Source organism: Dermochelys coriacea, chromosome 3, assembly GCF_009764565.3.
Source record: "Dermochelys coriacea isolate rDerCor1 chromosome 3, rDerCor1.pri.v4, whole genome shotgun sequence".
In the NCBI taxonomy this organism is placed as follows: Eukaryota; Metazoa; Chordata; order Testudines; family Dermochelyidae; genus Dermochelys; species Dermochelys coriacea.
Genome location: NC_050070.1, coordinates 8,636,308 through 8,661,231, shown reverse-complemented (window position 1 = coordinate 8,661,231; position 24,924 = coordinate 8,636,308). Strand labels below are relative to the sequence as shown.

Below are 24,924 nucleotides of genomic sequence, written 5' to 3'. Positions count from 1 at the left end.
GTGTTTGCGGGCTGTTCAAGCTCCCTGTAAAGTGCAGGATGGACTGCCAACTTTTCGCACATGGCACCATGGTGAAAGAGCTAGAGCGGCTAAATTTTGGGAGGATGCTAGGGAGTCTGGGATACGGGTGGTTTGACTCAGGACTGCATGCTGCAGTGTGGACACCAGAGCCCCGGGTTCAGTGTGAATTTGAAAATTCTTAACCTAGGGTTGACAATCAGTGGAGACACTCAAGCCCTGATTTCTCTAACCCAGGGTCCACTGACTCAAGTCCCACTAACCCTGGGCTTGCATTGCAGTTTAGATATACACTAAGTGAAGCCTGACCTTGTACTGGGATAGGCAGGGTTAGTTTGCAGGAGCAAGTCACGTGCCCAGCACCTCTTGCACAGGAGTCAACTACCCAGAGGAGCAGAGGTAACTCCACTTCCCATAGTGCATTACTCAACTCTTGTTCAATCCCAAAGCTCCTGTTACGTGTCAGGTAGCAGGGGAAAGGCATGCAATGTGGGTAGACAGTAGGTGTATCAAGGCCCTACAGGAATACTCTACATGACATAGTCCCAAACCATCTGCTCTGTAACCATTTGGGATTCCAGCTCTTACTTCACCTCCAGGCTAGGGGGAACTGTTACTATTCTTTGTTAAGATCCAGTAACATACTTGTGATAGGACCAGAGAGAGGTTGACAGGAACAAGAGGAGAGACTTTCAAGGATAAGGGGCATCGTGCACTAAAGCATGATGGGGATAACATCTATGCAGGGTTTTATAAGGTTGCCCATCAGTGTGGTATCTGGATGCCTTCTACTAATCATCCTTTATAACGGATCCATTGAATCCACATGCCAAATCCAAACTCCCCCAAATTAGAGGTCTGGATTGTAAAACCCCCATGCTCAGGAAAGTTTGGAGATGGGGTTTTGGTTTGCGCCTATCTCTGTCACTTGCAAAGTGCTAGAAATAAAACTTCCCAACTTATGTCAAAATACCTAAGGATCATCATAAATAGGAAGAACCTCCATGCATGTGCCATGGATTCCTGGCCACCCCAGACATGTCTCTGGGGAACATTGTCCCAGGGGCAGGTGACAATTGAGGCCACAGAAGGGGAAGTGACATGTCCAAGTCACAAAGTGAATCAGTGGCAGAGCCAGAAGCCGAACCCAGGTCTCCTGACTTGTAGTATCCTCGCTTGTGGAGCACACTGCATCCCTTTCAGTATGAAGTGCCCATTTCTCTACAGCTACTACAGTGTTACCTGTCTGTCTAGGATCTCTGCTCACGATTTCAGATCATCATACATTCTTTGCAACATATGCTCCCTCTCCAAATGTAGCATCTCTCGGAGGAGCAGCATGTTGGTACGTTTTTGGACCTTAGCGGCTGAGAGGGCAGCCAGCTGCTGCTGATAGTGCCAGACTTCAGCATCAACTCCTGCCATCAGTGGCAGAGGCTGTGGTGGCACACAGATTTCTAGGTGGGCAGACATCTGTTCAACGTCTCTCTCCCGACACAGCCGATACAGCTGATAGTGCCAGATGAGCGTGTTATGGAAGTATTCAAACAAGACATACGGTTTGAAAGGGCTCAGCTTTGGTTCACACGCTACAAGTTTATCCTTTAGGAGACAGATGGCCTGAGAAACAGGTAAACCTGGAAAGAAACTAAATGAAAATATTTCCTAAGTAACTCCTACAAGGTTCTTGTAGCAATCAGAATGCCATTTTGGTACCATGCTGTTTAAAGGATGAGGTGATTAGGACCAACCCTTGTTTGTTTGGGGGGAAAATAAACTGCTAGTATCCCACATTGTTCATCTTTAATCTTGTCATGGGGGAAAGATGGGAAGCTGCTGTTTCTTGAGGGCTGTTGTTTAGAAAGATGTGTTAGATCCACGTGGCTGCATTTTACAGGACATAACAGCTAGGGTTGAAGGATTACACTGAGTTTTACAAGAAGGGCTGCAACTCAGCCTGGAAGCTTACAACAAATGAAACTGTTTGACAAATGTTTTTGGCAGACAAGGATCCTATTGGGATAACCCCACTCCAGTATTTTACACTGTGATGGTGTTGATATGCACTTGAATCAGCTACATGAGGGAAGGGGAATTTTTGTGACAGACACATATAACAGCTCAAGAGCTTGTTCTGCAGTGCACACTCACACCTCTTGTTGAATTGCCTTTGAGGTCACACTGAATGCTGCTGCTGTTGTTATTTATTACATGTGTTACTATAGTGCCTAGGAACCCAGCCAGGGATCAGGGCCCTATTGTGCCAGGTGCTGTACAAACGCAGAACAAAAAGACGATCCTTGTGTGACGTTATTGACCTGAACTGTAACCGTATAGATCATTGTTGCAACCAAGGTCCTATAGTTGCACAAAATCTTTTACAAAGTAGGTCAAGTAAGGTGTCTATGAGAAGGTTATGATTTGCTGATTATGATTATGCTATCTGTATGCAGGTATAATTTTGTATTTAAAGTTATAAGTATTGGCTCTATGCTGCCTGTAGTTCAAGCTTGTGCTATGCTTCTGGGTAACACCCCAGACAGTTTGGCAGCAGCACTGCCTAGCCTGCATCATGGCCCATTAAGGACCATCAGCTATACAACTGACCCACTGAGAGAAGGCAGATACACCTTGTGACTCAGCAAGGCACGCAGGGACCTGCCTACTGAGAGGACACCAAGGCTTTCAGGCTATGTGCTGGGCAGCTTGTTTTTGGAACAAAGGAAGCACAGGCCACATGTCAAGAGACTATAAAAGGCAGCTGCAGCTCCTCCATCTTGTCTTCAATCCTGCTTCTTACCTTTGGAGGAACCTTGCTACACTGAAGCTCTGAACAAAGGACTGAATGACCCATCCCAGCTGTGGATGTGCTCCAGAGACTTGATTTGAACCTGCAGCTTATTCTATCACCGCTACAAGCCTGAACCAAGAACTTTGCCATTACTGTATATAATTGATTCCATTTAACCAATTTTAGCTCTCATCTATATTTCTTTCTTTTTATGAATAAACCTTTAGATTTTGGATTCTAAAGGATTGGCAACAGTGTGATTTGTGGGTGAGATCTGACTTGTATATTGACCTGGGTCTGCGGCTTGGTCCTTTGGGATCAGGAGAACCTTTTTTCTTTTACTGGGGTACTGGTTTTCATAACCATTTGTCCCCATAAGGAGCAGTGCTTGTGGTGATCCTGGGAAACTGGAGTATCTGAGGGAATTACTTATTTGACTTCTGGTTAGCCAGTGGGGTAAAACTGAAGTCCTCTCTGTTTGTCTGGTTTAGCATGCCTTAATAGTAAAGGAATTCCGGCTTTGGGCTGCAACTGCCCTGCTTTAAACAATTTGTCCTGAATTGATACTTTCAGTTGTGTCCTGCCAGAGGCTGCTTCGTTACACCCTGCCCTAGAGAGTTTACAATCTAAGTATAAGACAAGAGACAACAGAAGGAGACAGAGATATCGAGGAGGGAGAAAAAGGAAATTATGACACAATATTGGTCAGCAACATACACAGTGGTCTCTGCACACCAGTGGCCTAACTGTATAGACCTAATGTTCATGCCAGACTGCTAATATTATATAAGATGACTACAGACGTATCTGGAGGGATCGATTTCTGTGTTTATTTGTCACAATGCTTTGGAAGTGACAATCTCTTTGAAGACTTTTTAGTTCCTCTTAGGCCATTTAGACCTGAGCCTGCTCACACCAAAATCAAAGGCAAAACTCCCATCGTCCTCCACTGGAGTAGGACTGGGCCCATAATATTCTTGTGACTGGATACAGAGGCTCTACTTATTTCCTGCAAGCGGTCGGGTTGCCACCCATCTGTTTTTTGGCTTCTGGGTCTGGGTGCCATTTAGGGTTGACAGGTGCCCAGTTTTTGACTGGAAAGTCCAGTCGAAAAGTGGAGCTGGCAACCCTAAATGGCACTTGCACCAAAAGTCTGGTTACCATGGGGCGGGGGGAGGAGCCGGGTCATTAACCCACGCCAGCCTCTGCTCAGCCGGGGCTGTCTCCTACCTTCAGGCATGCACCTTGAGATGATCCAGCAAATGATGGAGGATGGGGGAGAGAGGAGTGAGCGATGGGGCGCAGCCTTTGGAGGAAGAGGCGGAGAAGGGGTGGGGCCTCGGGGATCCAGTTACCAGCAATTAGAAAGGTGGAAACCCTAGCAAGCAGGTAGATAACTACCTGATCATACCCCCTATTGGGCAGAGTAGTCAAGGCTGGAGACTAAAGGCCAATCATCATCTCAGAAGGAATTCAGGAAACTCTGGTAAAACCTTAAAAAAGGCAACAGTGTAGCCTATAATAAGTGACCCACCCAAATGAGATGGTTGACTGAGATGAGTCAGAATTTTTCTCACCCTGTTGAGCAATATTTTGGGGGCAGTCTCATTGGCTTAAAAGGGTGGTCTCTTCTACAGTTTCAGTTATTTGTGTTCAGAATGGGGAAAAGTCTCTGAGAAGGCTGTACCCCACAGCTAAGAACATAACAATGGCTATACTGGGTCAGAACAAAGGTCCACCCAGCCCAGTATCCTGTTTACTGACAGTGGCCAATGCTAGGTACCCCAGAGGGCGTGAACCTAACAGGTAATGATCAAATAATCTCTCTCCTGCCATCCATCTCCACCCTCTGACAAACAGAGGCTAGGGACACCATTCCTTACCCATCCTGGCTAATAGCCATTAATGGACTTAACCTCCATGAATTTATCCAGTTCTCTTTTAAATGCTGTTATAGTCTTAGCCTTCACAATCTCCTCAGGCAAGGAGTTCCACAGGTTGACTGTGCGCTGTGTGAAGAAGAACTTCCTTTTATTTGTTTTAAACCAGCTGCCCATTAATTTCATTTGGTGGCCCCAAGTTCTGATATTATGGGAACAAGTAAATAACTTTTCCTTATTCACTTTCTTCACACCACTCATGATTTTATAGACCTCTATCATATCCCCCCTTAGTTTCCTCTTTTCCAAGCTGAAAAGTCCTAGCCTCTTTAATCTCTCTCATATGGGACCCGTTCCAAACCCCTCGTCATTTTAGTTGCCCTTTTCTGAACCTTTTCTAATGCCAGCTGTTGGTGAAGGGCTGAGCTGTAACCCAGGCTGTCTGTTTCTCTTATTGTAGCCTTTGAACTCCATAAACCTTAAGAAGGGAACTTGCTGACCAAAAAAAAATCATTCATTGTTTGCAGAGCCAACAATGTGGCTGATCTGGCACAGCTGGGACAATGATGGTAGGTGATTATTGAGAGGCACTGTAAAGTTAAACCCTAGCAAAATTATTAAAAAGAGAGAGATTCCACTAAACTCCTTCACTCTTCAATGAATATTGTTAATGTCTTTTTTGTGGGGGTAGAGGGAATGGGCAGCAAACAAAGACAAATATTGAAATACACAATCCTGCAGAAGTAAATATTAAATAAAAATGCAATCCCCCAAATTACTAGAGAAGTTGGGAAAAGCCATGCATTGGATGTGGTTTATAAACAGAAGAGTAGAGCTGGTCAAAAAATGTCCATTGAGTCTTTTCCCCAAAGAAAATGTCTTTTTGACTAAAGCTAAAATAATCCTTTTAGTAAAAATATGTTAGGGGTTTTCATGAAACTGCTAGACAAATATTTTTGTTTAATTGCATCAGGAAAATCCCCACTTTCTGGCACTTTTTAACTTTTCTCCCGTTTTTCCGAGGAATAAACACAAAAAAGAGAGAGCAAGAAGGGGGAGTATAATTTGCCCGCTAAAATGAAAGTTTGGGGAATTCTTAAAAAAAATTTAAAAGTTCAAAAAATTCATATTTCACTGAAAACCCTCACACTTTCACAAACAAATAGAAAATATAATTTCTTTTGATTTTTTTGTGTGTGAAATATACTTCCCTTTTTTCAATCAGCTCTACGAAGGTTTTCTTGACCAAATACTAATGCTAATAATGAGGTTCCCTCATTTTGGGGGACAGTTTATTTATAATATGTAAAGGAGAAATTCCACAAAAAATACAGTGTCCAATTATCAAGCTTTCTTGTCTGACACCCGCCAGCCCTCAGCAGTAACATAAAAACAAATGGACTTTAGCGTTAATAGCCTGTGCTAATTCTTTATGGATCCATTCGTACATGTGATGAAGAATATTTTTGTTATTATTACATTACCATTATGCAGAATCCCACAACACTGGCCACAGACTCAGGGGAGACTGAGTTAAATTCCTAGCTGTGCTATAGACTTGCTGTGTGACCTTGGGAAGTCACAAAATTTCTCTAAAAAGAACAGGAGGACTTGTGGCACCTTAGAGACTAACAAATTTATTTGAGCATAAGCTTTCGTGAGTTACAACTCACTTCATCGGATGCATGCCCAGTGTGTAAAATGGGGATGCTTCTCTGCATGAGAGATAATGAGCGTACATTGAAATAATATTGGTGAGGTGCTTGGATACTATTGTGATTAAGACCTAGCTAGCTAGTTCGTTTCTGCCAAGCTGCACTAAACATGAATCCTGGGAAGCAGTGACTGTGAAAGAAATTGGGGGGTCATGGTGAATAATCAGCTGAACATGAGTTTACAGTGCAAAACTGTGGCCAAAATGGCTAACGCAATCCTTCGATGCATAAGCAGGGGAATCTCAAGTAGAAGAAGAGAGATTATTTTATCTCTTGTATTTAGCACTGTTCTGATTGCTACTGTAATATTGTATCCAATTCTGGTGTCCACAACTCTAGAAGGATATTGAAAAGGGTTCAGAATAGGATTCAGAGAAGAGCCACAAGAATGATTAAAGGATTGGAAAACATGCCTTATAGTGATAGACTCAAAGAGCTCAATCTATTTAGCTTAACAAAGAGAAAGTTAAGGGGTGACTTGATCACAGTTTATAAGCACCTATATGGAAAACAAATATTTGATATTGGACTCTTCAATCTAGCAGACAAAGTTATAAAAAGATCCAATGGCTGGAAGGTGAAGCTAGATAAATTCAGACTGGAAATAAAGTGAGGGCAATTAACTAATGGAACAATTTGCGAAAGGTTGGGATTGGTTCTCCAAGACAGGCAATTTTTAAATCAAGATTGGAATTTTAATTTTTTTAAAGAGATGCTGTAGTTCAAACAGGAATTATTGTGGGGAAGTTCTCTGGCCTGTATTACACAGGCGCTCAGACTGGATGCTCACAGTGGTCCCTTCTGGCCTTAGAATCTAAGAATAACACAAAGAGCCTGAATTTTAAGTGCTGTAACCTGGCCTTCAATTTTGTCAGTAGAATTTTGCACTCCCAAAGTAACTCTTCCCATAATTTTGCACCACAAAAATATTTGTGGGTTCAAATGATTCCACCATCAAGTCACTAAACTATCTGACTAGAGCTCCTAAATGAGTTTAATGAAAAACGTTGAAAATTCAACTTTGAAAATCTTCAATAGGAAGACAAACAGAGTCTTTTTTTTTGTTTTACCGGGGTTTTTTTAAAAAGGAGTACTTGTGGAACCTTAGAGACTAACAAATTTATTAGAGAAGTGAGCTGTAGCTCACGAAAGCTTATGCTCTAATAAATTTGTTAGTCTCTAAGGTGCCACAAGTATTCCTTTTCTTTTTGCGAATACAGATTAACACGGCTGCTACTCTGAAACCAGGGTTTTTTTTGTGATTCCGCCCCCCATTTTAAAAAAAAGTATTGAAAACATTATCCAAATGGTTATAGAATTTTTTATTTATGATTTATGTTTACCAAAAAAAAAGATTTTCAGGAAAATAAAAAATTTAGATAAGCTTTTCAAGAATGTTTTTGATCGGGGAAAAAAAGATATCAGAAAAGGTAAAACATTTCACAAAAATGAAAAAATTCAAGAGTTGACAATTTTTATAAACTTTTTTTAAAAGGCTTTCTCTTTAAGAAAAATTCTTTAGTTAAAAGTATTTCCAACTTTTCACCCTATACCTGACTGAGGATGCAAATCAGGTAGTTAATTGTATAATGCTGTCATTTGCACCTGTATTTAATTGTGGGAATAAATTGTGCCTCAAAATTGGAGTCTGTGTCTGAAAATCAGGTCCAAAAGAAAAATTTCTGGAGAAAAAGCCCTCTAATAAATTTACAGTCTGTGCAAAGTTATCTGAAGACAAAAATTACCATCAGACTAGAAGTTTGAGCCAGACTAGGCAAAAGTTATTATGGTTTGAGCAGGGGACTGGGAATCAAGACTTCTGGGATCTATTCCTAGTTCTACCACTAACGGTATTCCTACACTTAAAATACTACAGCAGTGTCACTGTAGTCCTTCAGTGCAGGCAATACCCATGCTGACGGAAGGGCTTTTCCCATCGGTGTAGGTCATCCACCTCCATGAGAGGCAGTAGCTAGGTTGACAGAAGAATTCTTCCATTGACCTAGCATAGCCTACATTGGTGTGCTGCACCACTGCATCATTTTAAGGGTAGACCTGCCCTCAGTTAGCCTATCTGCAATACAAGGATGATAATTCCTACTTTAGGGTGCTGTGAGGCTTATTTAATTAATGCTTGTTACACTCTCTGAGATCCGGAGGGGGATGAATGCATGGTCTTATTATTTATTGGTACTTCTGCAACACCGGAAGGCCCCAGTCGTCAGCAAGTGGGATAAAACCGAGGACCTTTGGAGCTTAGTGCATGAGCCTCTACCGCATGAGCTAAAAGCCAACTGCCTGTTAGCTAAGGCTGTAGAGCAGACTCATTTAACTATCTCTTTTTAAGTGGTCTCGGTGCCACTAGATGGGAGAGACCACCACACCCAGGAGGTGTGTGGGTTACACTTCCTCAAAGTCAGCAATGACAAGTCTGAGAGTGAATGACACCATCTGGGGTAAAAGTAGGTGGAGCCCAGGGAAGTAAAGTCATTGGGGTGAAGAGATCTGGCTCATGAGATTCACAGTCTCGCCAGCTGACTCAGGCTCTGCACAGCAAGACTGTAGCCAAGTACTTCAGGAAACTGAGGTGAGTCTGTGCTGAACTGGCGGATAGGGAGATTAAATACACCATTGGCCCAACACTTAGAATGAGCAGTGACTGCGTGTTATTCCTTGATAAAGGTTTGAACTGCAGTGGTGATAATACCAGCAAGGGCTTTGACTGCCCAGATGCCTCATGCACCCATGAATGGGGCCATGTGCAAAATTGGCTCTCTTGATAAAATGGCCCTAATGGGAGTGTATCGACCTTGATCATTTGTTATAGTGTTTATATCTGTCAAGGGAGAAGCCAAATAATGAAGAACACATCAAACACAGAAGCCCTTGGCATAGATTTCACTCCACCTCAAGCAGGGAGTGGGCAAAATGTGTATTAATATTACAGTAGCAACTAGAGAGTCCAGTTAGGGGCTGCATGCACGTTGAGGCCTGCGCTATGCCTAAAACGTAGGTTGACCTAAGTATGTCGCTCAGGGGGGTAAAAAAAATCACATCCCTAAGGCTATGGCTACACAAGAGCGTTTACAGCAGCACCCGCTGTGCCGTTATAAGCTCTCTAAGGTAGCTGCTCTAAGCTGATGGCAGGGAGCTGTCCCATCGGCTTAACTACTACAGCCCCTGCGAGCAGCAATCGCTATGCAGCCGGAGAAGCCTTCCCGCTGACACGGCACTGTTCACACCGGCGCTTATGTTGGTGTAATTTATGTCACTCAGAGGGGTAATTTATTCACTTGCCTGAGCAACATAAATTATGCCGACATAAACTGCAGGGTAGACATAGCCTGAGGCCTAGTTAAGCCAACCTAAACCCAGAATAGAAGTCTTCCATTGACCTAGCTACTGCCCCTATGGAGGTGGATTTACTACAGCTACTATGGCATGGCTGCCAATTTGTACAGCTACTATGGCGTGGCTGCCAATTTGTAGATTAGGGATCTGTCACTGTAGTGCTTGTAGACAGATCCCTAATCAGTGCCATGAAGCACTCAGAATTTAAATAGACAAGACAGACAACAGGTGAGAGAAAGGAAGCATTGTTGTTATACAGGCATAGAGGGTCTTGTTCTCATTTACACTCAGACCCCTTTACCCAGTTCTGGCAGGAAGCTGGTAACGTGACTTAAAAAACATTTTGCACTACCAAAGTGGTGTTAAATGCTCCCAGTCTAAATGAGAATCAGGCTCTGTTGGAGAGATGTGGTGACTTGCCCAGCATCACACAGGGAGCCTGTGACAGGGCCTGGAACTTGAACGTAGATCGTTGATGCCCCGATCAGCACTTTTACCACAAGACGATCCTTCCTCTCAGAGTGACCATTATTATGACAATTATTATTATTTGTATTGCAGCAGAGTCTAGGACCACAGTCATGGGCCAGGACCCCACTGTGCAAGGTGCTGTACAAACACAGAACAAAGAGACGATCCCTGCCCCAGAGAGCTTACAATCTATGTATTCATGAAGTTGAAATAACATGTAAATCAGGCCTGTGATCTTCTTTTGGTTTCATACCAGGATAACTCCATTAACTTCAGTGGAGTTACTCCTCACTTACTTACACTGGTGTAAATGAGTTCCGAATTAGGTCCATCAACTTCAGTTAAAGAGTGGATTTAGGGTTATTTCAAAATCCCAAGCACATAGGGGGCTCAGTTACACCACTGTAAATCTGGAGTAGCTAGTGGAGTTAGCTAGTGGGTAGACTCTGATCACATCTTTCTGGATCAAGACCTTCAGGAAAACAGCAGGAGTGGAGAGGCCAAAGTATTACTGTAAGGGAAGTCTATATTTAGGGCCAGTGATTAATAGCAGTGAGATGCTACCGGAAAAGGAAAGCTGGATTGCAAAGAGAACTGGAGTCAGCACTGACCCTCCCAATCATCCCCCCCCGCCACATCTGCCTGGATAGTCCTGCTGCTACCAAAGTTCTCTCATTTGGACTCTCAGAATCTGGGGGTCCTAGCAAGTTGTGGTGTATCAGCACCTCTCCATAGAGGATATGGGCTATTCCAGCTGGGATATGCAAGAGTAGCAGCTCCCTACGGACACAGAAGAGAGAGCACAGCATGTCTGTCTATGAGGGGCCAAATTCGGCTGTATGTTAGGCCTGCGTTGTTCTTCTCATTAGGGCATAGACAGCTTGTGTTTAACCATGCTCTGATTTCTATGTAAATGTTCCATCACTCCAGCACAACAACAATTACAGTCAGGCGCTGACGGCAGCCTGCTGCTACCTGAAGTCCAGTGCCCTCCCTTGCATGATGGAGTCTGCCCACTGGTCTCTGAAGCCCCATCCAGCACCCGTACACCACATTAGCAACCTCTCCACACAGCACCCAGGCACATTAGTGAGTATCGGGCACCCGGGACCGGATTCTGATGTCACTTACATGGGTGTAAATCTAGAGCCACTCCAGTGAAGCCAATAGAGTTACACTGGAGTAAAACTGGAGTGAGAGGAAAACCAGCTTCTAGGCATTTAGGCCCCAATCCACTAAGGTAGTTAGGTACCTAAACCCCAGACTTAGGCACTTAAGTCCCAGTTTTTGGCTGTGCTGTGATCCACAAAATTCCCCCCATTATAATTTTTTGCCCAGTGGTTAAAGCACTCTCCTGACAAGTGAGAGAACTCTGTTCAAATCCTTTCTCCCCATCAGGCAGAGGGTGGAATTGAACCTGGGGTCTCCCATATCTCAGGCGAGCGCTGTAACCACTGGGCCAAAAATTATAACGGGGGTACCACCACCTCCACCTCCGCCACCATCTCTTCCTCTTCTTTTCCTGCTAATAACTACTTAGGAACCTGAGTCCAGAAGATGGGCTCCTCTTCATGGATTGCAAACAGAGATAGGCACTTCCCTGAAGCCTGGACTTAGGCGCCTATCTCGGTGAGAGGGGAGCCATTTAGGACACACCTCTGTTGTTGGCATCTCTCATTGGCTAGCAAGGTGGCTCCCTGCCTAGCATGCTGGCTTTTGTGAATTGCATTCTAAGGCTCCTCTCTCTGGCCATTCATTATACAGGGAGCCTAGGTCGGTGCTTAACTCAGGCTTTGTGGATTGCATTGTTGTTCCTGTGGTTAGCAAGGTGCCGTGGTGGTCGGTGCTGCAATGCTGAAGACCCCTTGTATGTCAGTGCCCTGGTTCTAGCCATGTCCACCTGGAGAAATACATCCTTATACAGGGAGCAGCCACTGCCTGTGGAGGAGGTGTGATCTGGAGGAGAGAGGGAGCCATGCAATGCACAGAGTGTCTGGGGGCAGAGGGGGAGCTGCAGGGTGAGTGGAGAGTTACGGGAAGTGTGAGGCTCTTCTGGAGAGCTGCAGGGGAGCAAGCTGCCGCCACGTTAAAAACTGGGAAGGGTAGAGGATCCTTAGAAGTTCTGAGCTCAGAACATACCACCTGATCCAAAGCCCATTGAAGTTGATGGGATTCTTTCCATGGACTTCAGTGGGCTCTGGCTCAGGCCCATACTGGGGTGAGGGGCGTGTAGGGGAGAGCTGATCACTATCAAGTGGCAGCAAAGTGACACTTACAAGGTGCCAGGTGGCCAGGAGCCTGCCCTGAGGAAGTCTACCTTTGCAGACTGTGCCTTGGTGTAGGATGGCCCTTCCCTCTCCTGCAAACCTTCTCTCCTGGGGTTTGTGTGCACAGACCTAATCTTTGTATATACAAGAAAACAAATAAGCCTTTGTGGTTCTCATTTCAGAGGTTAATGGGGATTTGGGCTGGGGTCGCAAAAGAAGGCAGCCGACATTCCCTTTCCCCTCGCTAGTGCAATTGCCTCCTCTTGCCGCCCCAGCTCTTCCCTTTTCAAAGATTCATCGATTCCCAGGCCAGAAAGGGACCATTGTGATCATCCAGTCTGACCTCCTGTCTAATACAGGCCAGAGAACTGTACCAGAGTGATTCTCAAAGTACATAGTTAATAAAACATCCAATCTTGATTTAAAAATGGCCAGTGATGGAGAATCTACCACAACCGTTGGTAAGTTGTTCCAATGGTTAATTACTCTGACTGTTACAAATGTATGCCTTATTTCCAGTCTAGCTCCAGCTTCCAGCCATTGGATTGTGTTATACCTTTCTCTGCTAGATAAATATCAAATATTTGTTCCCCAGGTACATACTGATAGACTGTAATCAAGCCAACCCTTTGCCTTCTCTTTGTTACGCTAAATAGATTGACTTATTTGAATCTATCACTATACGGCAGGTTTTCTAACCTATAGTGGGGTGGTCACCCCACTCCAACCCCGAGGGGGTTAAAAACAGCCTTGGGGAAGGGCTGCCCTGGGGAGCCAATCATGGGTGGGCTTGAGGCAGCCAGTCAGGGCCCAGCTGGGCCAGTATAAGAAGGGCTCCTGGGGAGAAGGTAGAGAGTCTCCCTCCAGCCTTGGAGTGGAAAGGACCTAGCTGCCTGGAAGACAAGGTACCTTGGATAGAGCAGTGCTGGGGAAGGGCATGGGGAGCTCCAGCCTGGCAATTCACCGGGCTGAGGCCTTGTTAAAGGCCTAAGGAGGTACTGGGGCTGCAGAGGTGCAGCCCGGGGATAGGCAGAGGCAGCCAGTCCAACCGTTTTGCCAATGATGAGTGTCAATTACAGACTGCAGTTTGCCCCAGAGAAATGGGGCTAGATGACAACTGGCAGTAGCCACTAAGGCAAGGTGAAAAGAAAAGGAGGACTTGTGGCACCTTAGAGGGCATTGGGGGTGGGGATTCCCCTGGGAGGGGAGACCCCAAGTGTGGGGACTGCTGTGGGGCAGAATCCCAAGATAAGAGGGCACCGGGGCCTGTGGCAGACAAGACACTAGCCAGCAGGGGGTGCTCTGAGGCTAGAAAAAAGCTAATTCCTGGATGAACAGCAGGAGGCGCCCTGCTGGTGAGTGCTCAATCTGCTACATAACCCTTTAATAATTTTTGTGGCTCTTCTCTGAACCCTCTCAAATTTAGCTACATCCTTTTGGGGGATTCCCCCAATCCATCTTGTATGCTGTCCCCACAGTCTTTCCTCTTGCCAAGCACATCACATCCCATCCCTCTTCACATCTCTCTGTTACCTTCCCAACCTTTCACTCCAAAGGCATGATCCAAAGTCCAGTGAAGGAAAGACTCCCATTGACTTCTGTGGGCTTTGGACTGGGTCCCTAGTCCTTGCCTTATGGCCATGCACAACATAACACCTCCCTACCTCTCTGCTCTTCTCTCTTTTCACTACCCCTTAACCACTCCACTCTGCCTAAGGCTGCATGAGGAACCAGCCCTTCACTTTCTTCTCCCACTCCCATCTGCTTGCCTGAGTCCAAGAGGCCTGCTCTGCCTCTGACCCTGTTCACCGTACCCCTACCTTCTCCTTCATCTGACCCCACCCACCACACCTCCACCTTCAAATCCCCCCAACCCTTCTTCCAGGTAGCCCATAATCCTGAATGCCCCTTGAAATAAAAGTTAAAAAGACAATAGAAAACAGGAACAAAACATACGCAACTAACCAAACAGGCATGAAACATCACTGCTTTGCTTTTCAATGTACCATCCTTGGCCAGTAAGCTGGCTCTTTAGATCAGGGCAGAGGACCCTGGGCCTGCTTCTCCACTGCCTTGCATCTTGAGCAGTCATTTACATCTGTGCAAACTAGGCAACACTCCTATCTCAGAATTCTCCACTCACACCAGCATTTTACACCCATGTTGCACAAACATTGGTGACCTCCCAAAGGAGCAAGGCAGTGCGGAATCTTCTTGCTGTGTAATGCACATAGCACAATATTGGCACTGTATAAATAACAAATATAGTTAAGCTTTTGCAGCTAACATATTGATGGAAATGGTCTGAACAATATTTCTCAGTCACTAACACAGTCTTAGTTTATAAAAGCAGCATTTTCCATCAGTATCAAAGTTTGGCTCCTCACCCCGAAATGAGTTTTTTGTTTTTATTTTCCACAAAGATTTAGTTCTGGCGATTAACTCCTGGTGCACTCTGGCTCTTTTGAAAGATTTCAATCTAACATTAGCTTCCCATCCATTATGCAGCAGGGCTGATTATAAACTACGCAGCATAGCTCTTTCCCCTGGGAACTGGCAGGGGAAACTGAGAATGGGTTGCTACTTTATTATAATATTCCCCACTCTGCAAAGGAAAACTTAATTTCTTTGTGATGTTTTAATTAAACTTTAAATTAATTGCTAAGAAGCAATGGATGTCCCAAATAGATTCTGTCTCATAAGGCTCGGTTGAGAATCAATATGATCCTGGGTGTTGTGTGGCAATAACAGTCAATTGAACAATTGAACAATTCAACATTGAAAGGCAGCAAATTCTGAATGAATTACTCAGACTGGAAACTCTTTGGGGCAGGGACCATCTTTGTACAGCCTCTAGCACAATGGGGTCCTGGTTCATAACAGGAACTCGCAGGTGCTACGGTAATACAAATAATAAAGTTCACTCATGCACAGAGGAATCAGAAATGGCCTATGTAGTTCTTAAGTCGTCAGCATATGTGGGTTGCAAGAAGTGCATAGACCTGGAGCTGGTCCCTGTTCGAGGTGAATTTCACCTTCTGTGTGAAATGGTTTTGCTAGACTGTCATTCACACTGTGCTACCCCAAAAGCCCAAACCCAAGTAGCTTGCAGAACTTTCTTCAAGCCCAGGGCAAATGTGCAGAATAAACCTGTAGTGCAAACATGTCGGCTACTATGACAATAACAGTGAGGCCTTCAAAACCAGCATTATACGAACATGACCCACCTCAAACGATGTGAACCAGTTTGATTAGTTCATAAGTAAACAGCTAGCAATCTCTGGTTGTCCCCATACTCACCGTCACAGGCCAGATATGGGGACATGCAGCGCACCCAGAGCTCCCACTTGCTCATTGGCAGAGGAGGTTGCTCAGCTACTTACTTTGCTCCTTGGAGGTCGTACTTAGCCACCCCGTGGGGCCTAAATGCCATACACCCAGAGGCATCAGCTTTACGGTCAGTCGTACAAATGGGCAATTATTTAATGAGTACTTTAAAAGCGTAAACATTCTAATGCCCAACATTGCAAAGCAGGGAACGCAACGGCCACGCTTTGTAGCTGGTAGGGGGAGAAGGGGTTGTATCCTATCCAGGCATCCCCAAAGGAGCTCTGTTCTCTATTTCATCCCAAGGCATCTGGGTGGGCTCTGTTCACCTTGCACGGAGGGGAGAATGACTATAACTGACTGGGAGGTGAGGTGAAACACACAGGTGCCCCCCCCCAGACTCTTACCCCTGCACTTCCCAGAATGGAAGGTAGGAAAATTGTCCGTTTGTCTGACTGTCGTGTAATGACGTCCTCTCTAACTATGTCACTGTGGCTTTACCACCCAGGAGCACTGGTAGCTCCCTAAAAGTGGGGGGGGGGCGGGGCACTGGTGCCCAGACTGTGGCCCCACCCCTGTGTTGCCCTTCCCGCCAAGACCTCGCCCCTGCACCACCCCTGCCCCTGTGCTGCCTCTTCCCTCCCCCTCCCCAAGACCCTGCCCTGCACTCACTCCTCTCCACCCCCATCATCCTTACAGCTGGTTAAAAAGTGGGGGGAGTATGGCCTCCCATTCTGGCGCCCCTGTTACCATCCGTTCCTTCCTTCATCTGCTGCTCTTCATTACAGGGGCATGAAGGAGGAAGGGATCTGACACCTGCCCCTCTCAGCTTATCCTAGATCTGATTCCCCTTCTCACGTATGCTGATGTGAATCAGAAGCAACTCGACTGAAGTCAGGAGAGTAAGACTGGTATAAAATCAGTATGTGAGGAGAATCTGACCCTTTACAGCCTCTAGAGTGGGAAGTGGGGGGGGGAATCACTCATCCTTTACGTGGATGAGTGTAGGACAAGCCCTAGAACTAAAAGGGATGGAATTCAACCCTGAAATCCCAGAGATAAAGAAAGGATTTGAGAAAGTTCAAATGAGATCTGGATCCAAACTTTGGCCCAAGTCCATCTCTGTTTAAATCTTGTGCTAAATAAATACGATACCCCTAAATGGTGTGAACTGAATGTATTATCTCGTAAGCAAACAAGGACAGTATTAGCTCTAATTTGTTTCTTGGCAGCAAAGTGGGGCAAAAAAAAAATGACACAAACCTGCGGAGGATGATAAGGACACCTTAAACACATGTATTTGCACGCTAAAAGCAAGGCAGGCAATGGATGGGATTGACAGATGACAACGGGGCTTGATCCTGCAAAGAGCTGAATGCCCTTGGAGCACACTGACATCAATGGCGGTTGAGGGTGCCTTATAGGCTCAGGTTCTAGAGGTCCAAGCCGAAGCCCATTGTAATACCTCGTTGTCTTGGGTGGAAGATGCATCAGGCCCTAACATGGCATTTTACATGCACTGGGGTAAATTCTCCCCCCAGCTACACCAGTGCAATGCTGGTGATCCTGGAGGGGACCCCCAGTGGGGTTACACCCATATAAATGATGGGACCAAATGGACCATTAGATAAATTAATCTTCACTCTTCTTGTTCGGTCAATATTCCTGTTTTCCAGATGGGGACTCAGAGACAGGGTGACTTGCCAAAGGCCACCAGAGTGGGCCAGCACCAAATCTAGACGCTTGTGTGGGAAGAAAAATAGTCAGGCAACGTTTTCACTAGGGGGTTGCGCCTGTGTGGCAGGAGTAAGGACCCACAGCTAGCTTGCTAATCAGAGGCAGTCTAACGAGTTCAGCAGGGCCCCACCTGAGCCGTTTGATTGGCCAAACCCCCAACTGGCTGAGGGGGATCGGCAGACCTGCTCTTCAGCTCAGCAGGGCACTGGCTGCACAAAGCATTCGCCCACGGCTGCAGTAAGCCCTGCGTCTGCTTGTTCCTGGCCTCATTCCAGCCTTGGACCCTGCCTTGCCTCACTCCGGTTCTGGCCCTCAGCTCCGATTCCTGGGTTCTGACTGGGGGCTCTGATTCCTGACAGCTACCTCCTGCTCTAACTACTAGGCATGACCACCCACGTCCCAATCCCTGACACAGTGCAGCATTGGTGTAGCTAGGCATGAACAGCCCCTTTCCCACAGTGCATGCAAGCCCCTAAACACAGGGGTTCCTGGCTCCAACCACTCAGCAACCTTATTTCTGAAGGTTAGGGGGCAGATTACGGTTTCAGTGTCACTGGTGTAAAACAATGGCAACGCCAAGAGCTTTTATGGGTGTAAATCCAGAGTAACAGAGAATCTGAACAGAGATCACTTGACTAGTTTTATCTCAGCATGTGGGCCCCCTTAACCAACTCCTTCCCTGTGCCTTTTATTCTCAGAAACTAATCTCAGTGGGGGGAAAACTACAATACCTGGGAGAAGGGGCTACTGGCTATCAATGTGGCTTTGAGGAGCAGCACCATTTCTTAGAAGGAGCCTGATTCCTGTTCCAAATCCTGATGGGCCACAAAAACCTGGAGTACCTATGGGTGGCTAGATGCCTTAACCAATGCCAGATCTGCTGGTCCCTCTTCCTTGCTCACTTCAACTTTGTGATAACTTATCACTTAGGGACAAGAAACAGGAAGCTGGATGCCCTATCCCGCAAAGGTGAATATCTCAAACCTGATGGAGATGCACATGCTCAAGGTGCCCAACTTGATCCATGAGACAATTAGCAGTGGTCTGGCATCCTCCATCCACTCCCTGATGATCTCTACACAATCCAGATCTGCCAGACTCTGAATGATGTGGGTAGCCAACCTGACTCTGAGTTCCAATTACAGAATGGCCTTCTCTATCACAAGGGTTGTATTTATGTTCTGGAGGGACAAGCTGGGCTTCAGGTATTGAAAATATGCTGCAGTTTGCTGTTTGTGGGCCTTTTTGGCCAATTGAAGATCTGGAATGTGGTCTTGAGGAGCTTCGGGTGGCCAGGCCTATAAGAGTATATACATACATAAGAGTATATACACCAAGGAGTATATGCGATTCTGGAATCTCTCCAACCATACCAAGAACCCACGATCAAATCCTTAGGTCTCCTCCAGCCTCTGCCCACACCTCCACAGCCTTGGTCTACTATATCAATGGATTTCATCGTAGAACTGCCCCGCTCGTAGGGACGCTCAGTAATGCTAGTTGCCATGATGTCCTAACAAAGGTGGCACACTTCATCCCACACTGTACTGTTCCTACCACATGTGTGATGGCTCGGCTCTTCTTGGAAAATGTCTACCACTACCAGGGGTTACCGCCAGACATTGTATCGGACTGGGGACACCAGTTCATTTCTCAATCATAGCAGGAAATTCTCAGACTCCTTGGCAACAAGTCTAGCCTAGCACCCACAGACAAATTGGCAAACAGAGAGATACAATCAAATCTTGGAGCAGTATCTTCACTGCTTTCTAAATTTACCACCAGCACAGCTGGCTCCCCCTGCTGTGCTACGTTGAATTCACATATAACAATGCAATCCATGCCTCAACCCAACAGAGCCCATTCTTCGCAAACTATGGATTTCACCCTCACTTCCACCCAGACCTAACCGTCAGGTCTTCAGTACTAGCTACCACGGATTTAGTGTCCCACCTACACTGGGAGCTCAAGGAACACTTGTGGTCTGCCAAAGAAGCCTATAAATGCCATATGGACCAAGACCATGAGGCTGCCCCCAATCTGGCTGTGGGGGACCAGGTATGGCTTTCTGCCCAGAACCTTAAATGGAGTCACCCATCTGCCAAACTGACCACCAATTCCTGGGCCCCCTCAAGATTAAAGAATGGGTAAATCCAGTTGCCTTCAGGTTATGGCTACCCTTGAAGATCCACCCTGTCTTTCACATCTCACTTTTAAAGCCCTACACCGAGAACCCAGACCCAGACCATTCCAACCTGCCACTGCCACCCAGTCTATGGACAGGAGGAGTGCTTTGTCCACCTAATCCTCAACTCTTGGAGAATTAGGGGAAAGCTCTATAGCCTTCCCAGTCTACCAGGTATTAATCTGGTTGAGCAGTCTTGGGAACCGGTAGAGAAAGTCCAGGCTCTGGACGTATTGCAAAAGTTCCATCATAAGTACCCAGAGAAACTGGGCCCTGAGGTCCCCAGGAGGTGCCCTTAGGGTGTGGAGGTTAGTGTCAGGAATCAGGGCCTGCAGCAGAGCCAGTCTCCAGGCAACCTAACAAGTGCAGCTGGGCTATAGTAGGCTGCCTGATTGGTGGGAAGAGTCAGCAGACTGGCTCTTAAGCCCAGCAGTAGCAGTTCAGCATCTGCTCAAAACATTCACCCATGGCTGCAATAGATCCTGCGCTTACCTTATTCCAGCCCTGCTCCTGCCTCAAAGCCAGCTTTGTCCCTGGCCTTGCCACACTCCAGGTAACTTGACTCTGATCCTCAGCTCCTATTCCTGACTTCTGACTCTGGCATCTGGCCTTTGATTCCAGCTTGACCCTGGGCTGCTATTTCTGGCTACTGGCGCCAGTTCTATCCACTGGGCATGACTCCCTGCTCGAACCATGAGGCATGATCACCCATGTCCTGATCTCCAACAGTCACACAGGAGACTTGAGTTAGAGTCCTTGACTGCTAGTGGGGAATGCTCAGAAAAGTATGTATATAAAGCTGGTATGAATTGACAGCTGGATTTGAACTTGAGCCCATTGCAGAGATCTATCCCACATGAGCTAAAGGAGTAACTCCATTATCTTGTAGAAGCAGTAGGCTATTATCCTCCAGGCTGACCACCCACTAGAGGGAGCTGTGACAAACTGGGGGCTGCATGTGTTGAACCTTAAATGAGTGTTGCAAGAACAAAGTGTTACACTTACACTTACACACCTAGGTGTTGGAAAGTTTAAAGTGGGCATGCTGGTGTTTTCACCAACAAATCATAGGCACACATACATTACATGGAAGTTTATAGGGACAGTCCCAATATTTGGGGCTTTTTCTTATATAGATGCCTATTACCCCCATCCCGATTTTTAATACCTGATGTCTGGTAACCCTACATGGGAGCCTAGTTTTACCTGTAAGGCCCAGTAATATTTATTTATGTGGGGGCTGTTGTGAGGGGAAGCTCATGAGTGTTTTATCCAGTGCTTTCAGATGCTTGCATGGAAGGTGATTGCTTCTCACAGTCTCTAATAGAGGTTGGGCAAGGGCCTGATTTCAGCTCTTGCAAACGTGATACGTATGCAGACCTGTGTCACCCAATCAGACTTGTTCTGCAGGGCTGCACCCAAAGACAGGTCAGTCCACAGCTAAGTGGAGCACATCTCCTGTGTGCGTCCCCACTCTGGGCCTGATTCTGCGCTCATTTCCACTGGTGTAACTCATGCAACCGCTCCTGGAACACTGTGTTCATGTCTTGTCATGAGGGGGCTGCATGGTGACAACTGACCCACTGACTATTAACCCCCCCTTCCCCCAAATAGTTAGGACTTGATTCTCTTTGCACCAGTTTTACCCCAGTGTAACACCATTGTCTTCCATGCTTCTGATTTACATTGGAGGGAGAGAGCATGAGAGAGAGAGAGAGGGGAAGCTGGAGGCAGTTCCCATTGCGAGGACGCACCTTTGGTTTCATTCAGCAGCTCTTCCGCAAGCTTTCCCACTTCCACGACTGCAGGCCAGGAAAGCCCTTTCTCCACGGCGAACACAATGCTGCTGTAAAGACTGTCGAGCTCTATGCTGCTCCCTCACGTCATCAAACTCCTCCCATTGCAGGAGCACTCTCAGGCACTGGCGTCCTTCTTCCCTCTGGCAGAGACATAAACACAAGTGACATGGGAGTGGCGGGGGATGCAGGCACTTCGCTTGCAGATGCAGCATCCTCTCCTGAAGAGAATGGGCCAGATCCTCACCTGGCCGAAGTCTGAGTAATTCCCTGGAAGCCAATGGAGTAATTCCGATTTACGCCAGCTGAGTATCTGGGCCAACAAGTGTCTCAAAATATAGGAACCTGAGGCCAGATTCTGATCTCATGGTTGTTTTACTCCATATGGTTCATAGTGCCTAGTTTTCCCAGGCGTGAGAGAGAGCGGAATCAGGCCCTTAGGAGTTTCCACTGGGTCCATCTCATGCAGTATCCTGCTTGGTCTGTCATGTCTGATATCCCGCATCAGAGGGGAGCAAGCAGCTCTCAAAAAGTGACTGTGGGCTTTACTGGGCCAAGTGGGGGAGTCACAGCCACCCATCCCCATGTCCCCTCCAGACCCTTGCTTGGCCTAGCTGGGTTTTAGGTCTCAGTCTGGTGCAGCTCACAGCCTCTGCTCTGTGGATGGGTTGGAAGTGAGTAGACCCTTGGCTCCAACCCACATCCCCCCTGTAATAGGTTGGCGTAGCCAGCCTGGTACAAGCGCTCTTTCAAGTCACTGTGAGGGAGTTTCTCCCTGGAGTGGGGTGGTAATTGTGCCTCAGGGCGATCCCTGGGTTGGTGCAGCTTCCACCCCACTCCTTGCTCAGGAATATGTCTAAAGGTGCAATCATGGAGGCGGCAAAATTCCTTCTTGACCTTTATAGGGTTGGCCCTGCAGCATAAGAGATTTGTCTCATCATTGCAACCACCCAGCAACCGGCTGCATCCCCGTGACTTTGTGGGATTCAAATCCATGGGGCCTAATCCTGCGGGGTGCTGAGTGCCTTGTGGGAGTGAAGGGCAGGATCAGTGTATTTCCTCTTGTCATCTCAGTTCTACCTGCCATAAACTGCCTGTGGTTTGGGGCCAGGTGTACAATGGCCAGTCATAAACTTCCAAGAGCTGATATAGGCCATTTCGGCCACTTCTAATTCCCAGATGCTTAGGAGGAGGTGTGGGCATTGTAAAGGTGTGGCGGGCAGGGATCTAACCTATTGTTCCCCTGACCCATGCCATGTGGCTGGGGTCAGTATGTGCTTACTCACTATTGCAGTGAGAGAGGGGTATAAACCCTCATCTGATTCTGAAGGTGAAAAGAAGAGAAAGAGGCAGAGGGAAGGGACTGTCAGCATCACAGAGATGCCTGCTGGGTCCTATGCTGAGGTTCAGAGCTAACTCCGCCAAGCCCCAGCTGTGCTGTGGCATTAAAGACCCAGCTTCTGAGCTCAGAGAGGTAAATCTAGAGTTGCTCCACTAGCGTCAATGAGGTTATCTGGAAATTCCACCAGTCCCTGGTCAGGTGATGAACTATTCACCAAGATCTTAGAAATCTGTCTCTTTGGAGTCCTACATTTTAGTGGGGGGAGGGATAGCTCAGTGATTTGAGCATTGGCCTGCTAAACCCAGGTTTGTGAGTTCAATCCTTGAGGGGGGCCATTTGGGGATCTGGGGCAAAAATTGGGGATTGGTCCTGGTTTGAGCAGGGGGTTGGACTAGATGACCTCCTGAGGTCCCTTCCAACCCTGATATTCTATGATTGCCTAGAGTAGGATTTGACCTAATGGCTCTAACCTCTCCGTATTTCCTGAATGATAGCTATCTTTACCTGAAGCTGACAGACTCTCCTTACCCCCTCTGCTGATAAGGCCGCCATCCTTATCAGAACCCATTACTAGGGGGCACAGCTTGTCTTATACAATCACAAAGGTGGCAAAGTTCCATTGCGTAGTAATGTTCTAGGTGCCAATCCAAGCCCTCCCAGCCCGGGCAGGACTCTCCACAACAGCAGATTCCCTAGAGTTGTATCATTTGCTGTTAAATGTCCCAACCAATGGGGCTGCTATCCCAGCCCCATTGCACAGTCTAATAGATCTCACTGCCAGGAAGTTTTTCCAGGTATTGGATGCAGCCACAGAGGTCACTAGAAAAGCAGCTTGACTGTAGTGTGGGCAGAAGCGGGCACCTTTCTGCATAAATTGTCTTTCCCTTTGTTTCGTTCCCTTCCTCTTCCTTTCAATACCCATTTGTATTTCACGGTTGTGACCGATACCTCTGCGGCCTAGCAGCTGCGCCCTCCCAACCCATGGGCCCTGTTTAGCCAGATTGTGATCAGTCCTCATGCATCAGCTGAGGTGCAAGAAACCTGTCCTCCCTGCCTGGACCACTAACACGGCTGATTGCAATAGCAGCCCTTAGGAGCAGGGGCTGCTCAGTTCCTCCTCCCACCACCAAGAAAATTGCTCGAAGGATCATGGCAATGAAGACATGAGGCCATAGCCCTGCCAGCCCTCTGCATTGGCTCCTGGGGCAGGGCCAGTGCACTGAGGGGAGCACATACACACACACACACACACACACACACACACACACACACACACACACAGGAGCTCCAGGAGGGCACAATGTGCCAGCGCTTTCCCATGAGCAGAGAGGCTCTGCACCATCCTGCACACAGGGATGAAGACAAACTGCACAGTCTAGCACTTAGCCATGTCTGTTGATTTTTCTCTTAACTGCCTCCCGTCTTTCCCTACATCTTTCTTATACCGAAAACTGGGCCTGGTGTTCCAGGTAAAGCATCACTGAAGGGCTAACCACCTTTCTGACCTCTGACAGCATGACTTGGCTTACGCAACCAGCAGTGCATGCACGCAAACTCCTCCTTGTGAGTCACATTCTGCCATTGGAGCTGCACCTACTCCTCTCCAAAAACAGTAAATGCAAATGTTTGTGAGAGCAACTCAGGGATTGGTAACCACCAATCAACCAAAGAGTCAGTGGCTGGTTTATGGCCTGAAGCACGAGGGAATTATCCTGTCTCTCTCGCCCACTCGTATACATGCTCCACTGTGTAGATCTGCTTCAGGGGATTGAAAACACGTGGTCCTGGATCATATACAGTATACTCCTGATTTTCAGAAACCCTATTATCTGACCAGCTGCATTATCCAAATCGCTTCCTTGTCCCGCAGCATGCTGTTAATTTTGTTGATGCAGAAGCCAGACTATGATAAAACATAGTTCACTCCCCCCCTAGCATTATCGGCTCTGCAGAGCCAACAGGACAAATTTGTAACTTTGTCCTTACTCAGATCCTGGATTGTAAACCACCCAGGAAGACTGTTTATCTTCAGAAGCATGTGACA

At 46.7% G+C, this 24,924-nt stretch overlaps 1 protein-coding gene across 1 annotated transcript; it reads right to left on the bottom strand.

Moving 5' to 3' along the window:
* Window positions 1–1,248: 1,248 nt before the first annotated feature.
* Window positions 1,249–23,432, bottom strand: C3H8orf74 (chromosome 3 C8orf74 homolog). The gene is given in 4 exon segments (XM_038394005.2): window positions 1,249–1,655; window positions 21,497–21,615; window positions 21,617–21,681; window positions 23,385–23,432. Coding segments are annotated over 4 exon segments (639 nt in total).
* Window positions 23,433–24,924: the final 1,492 nt, after the last annotated feature.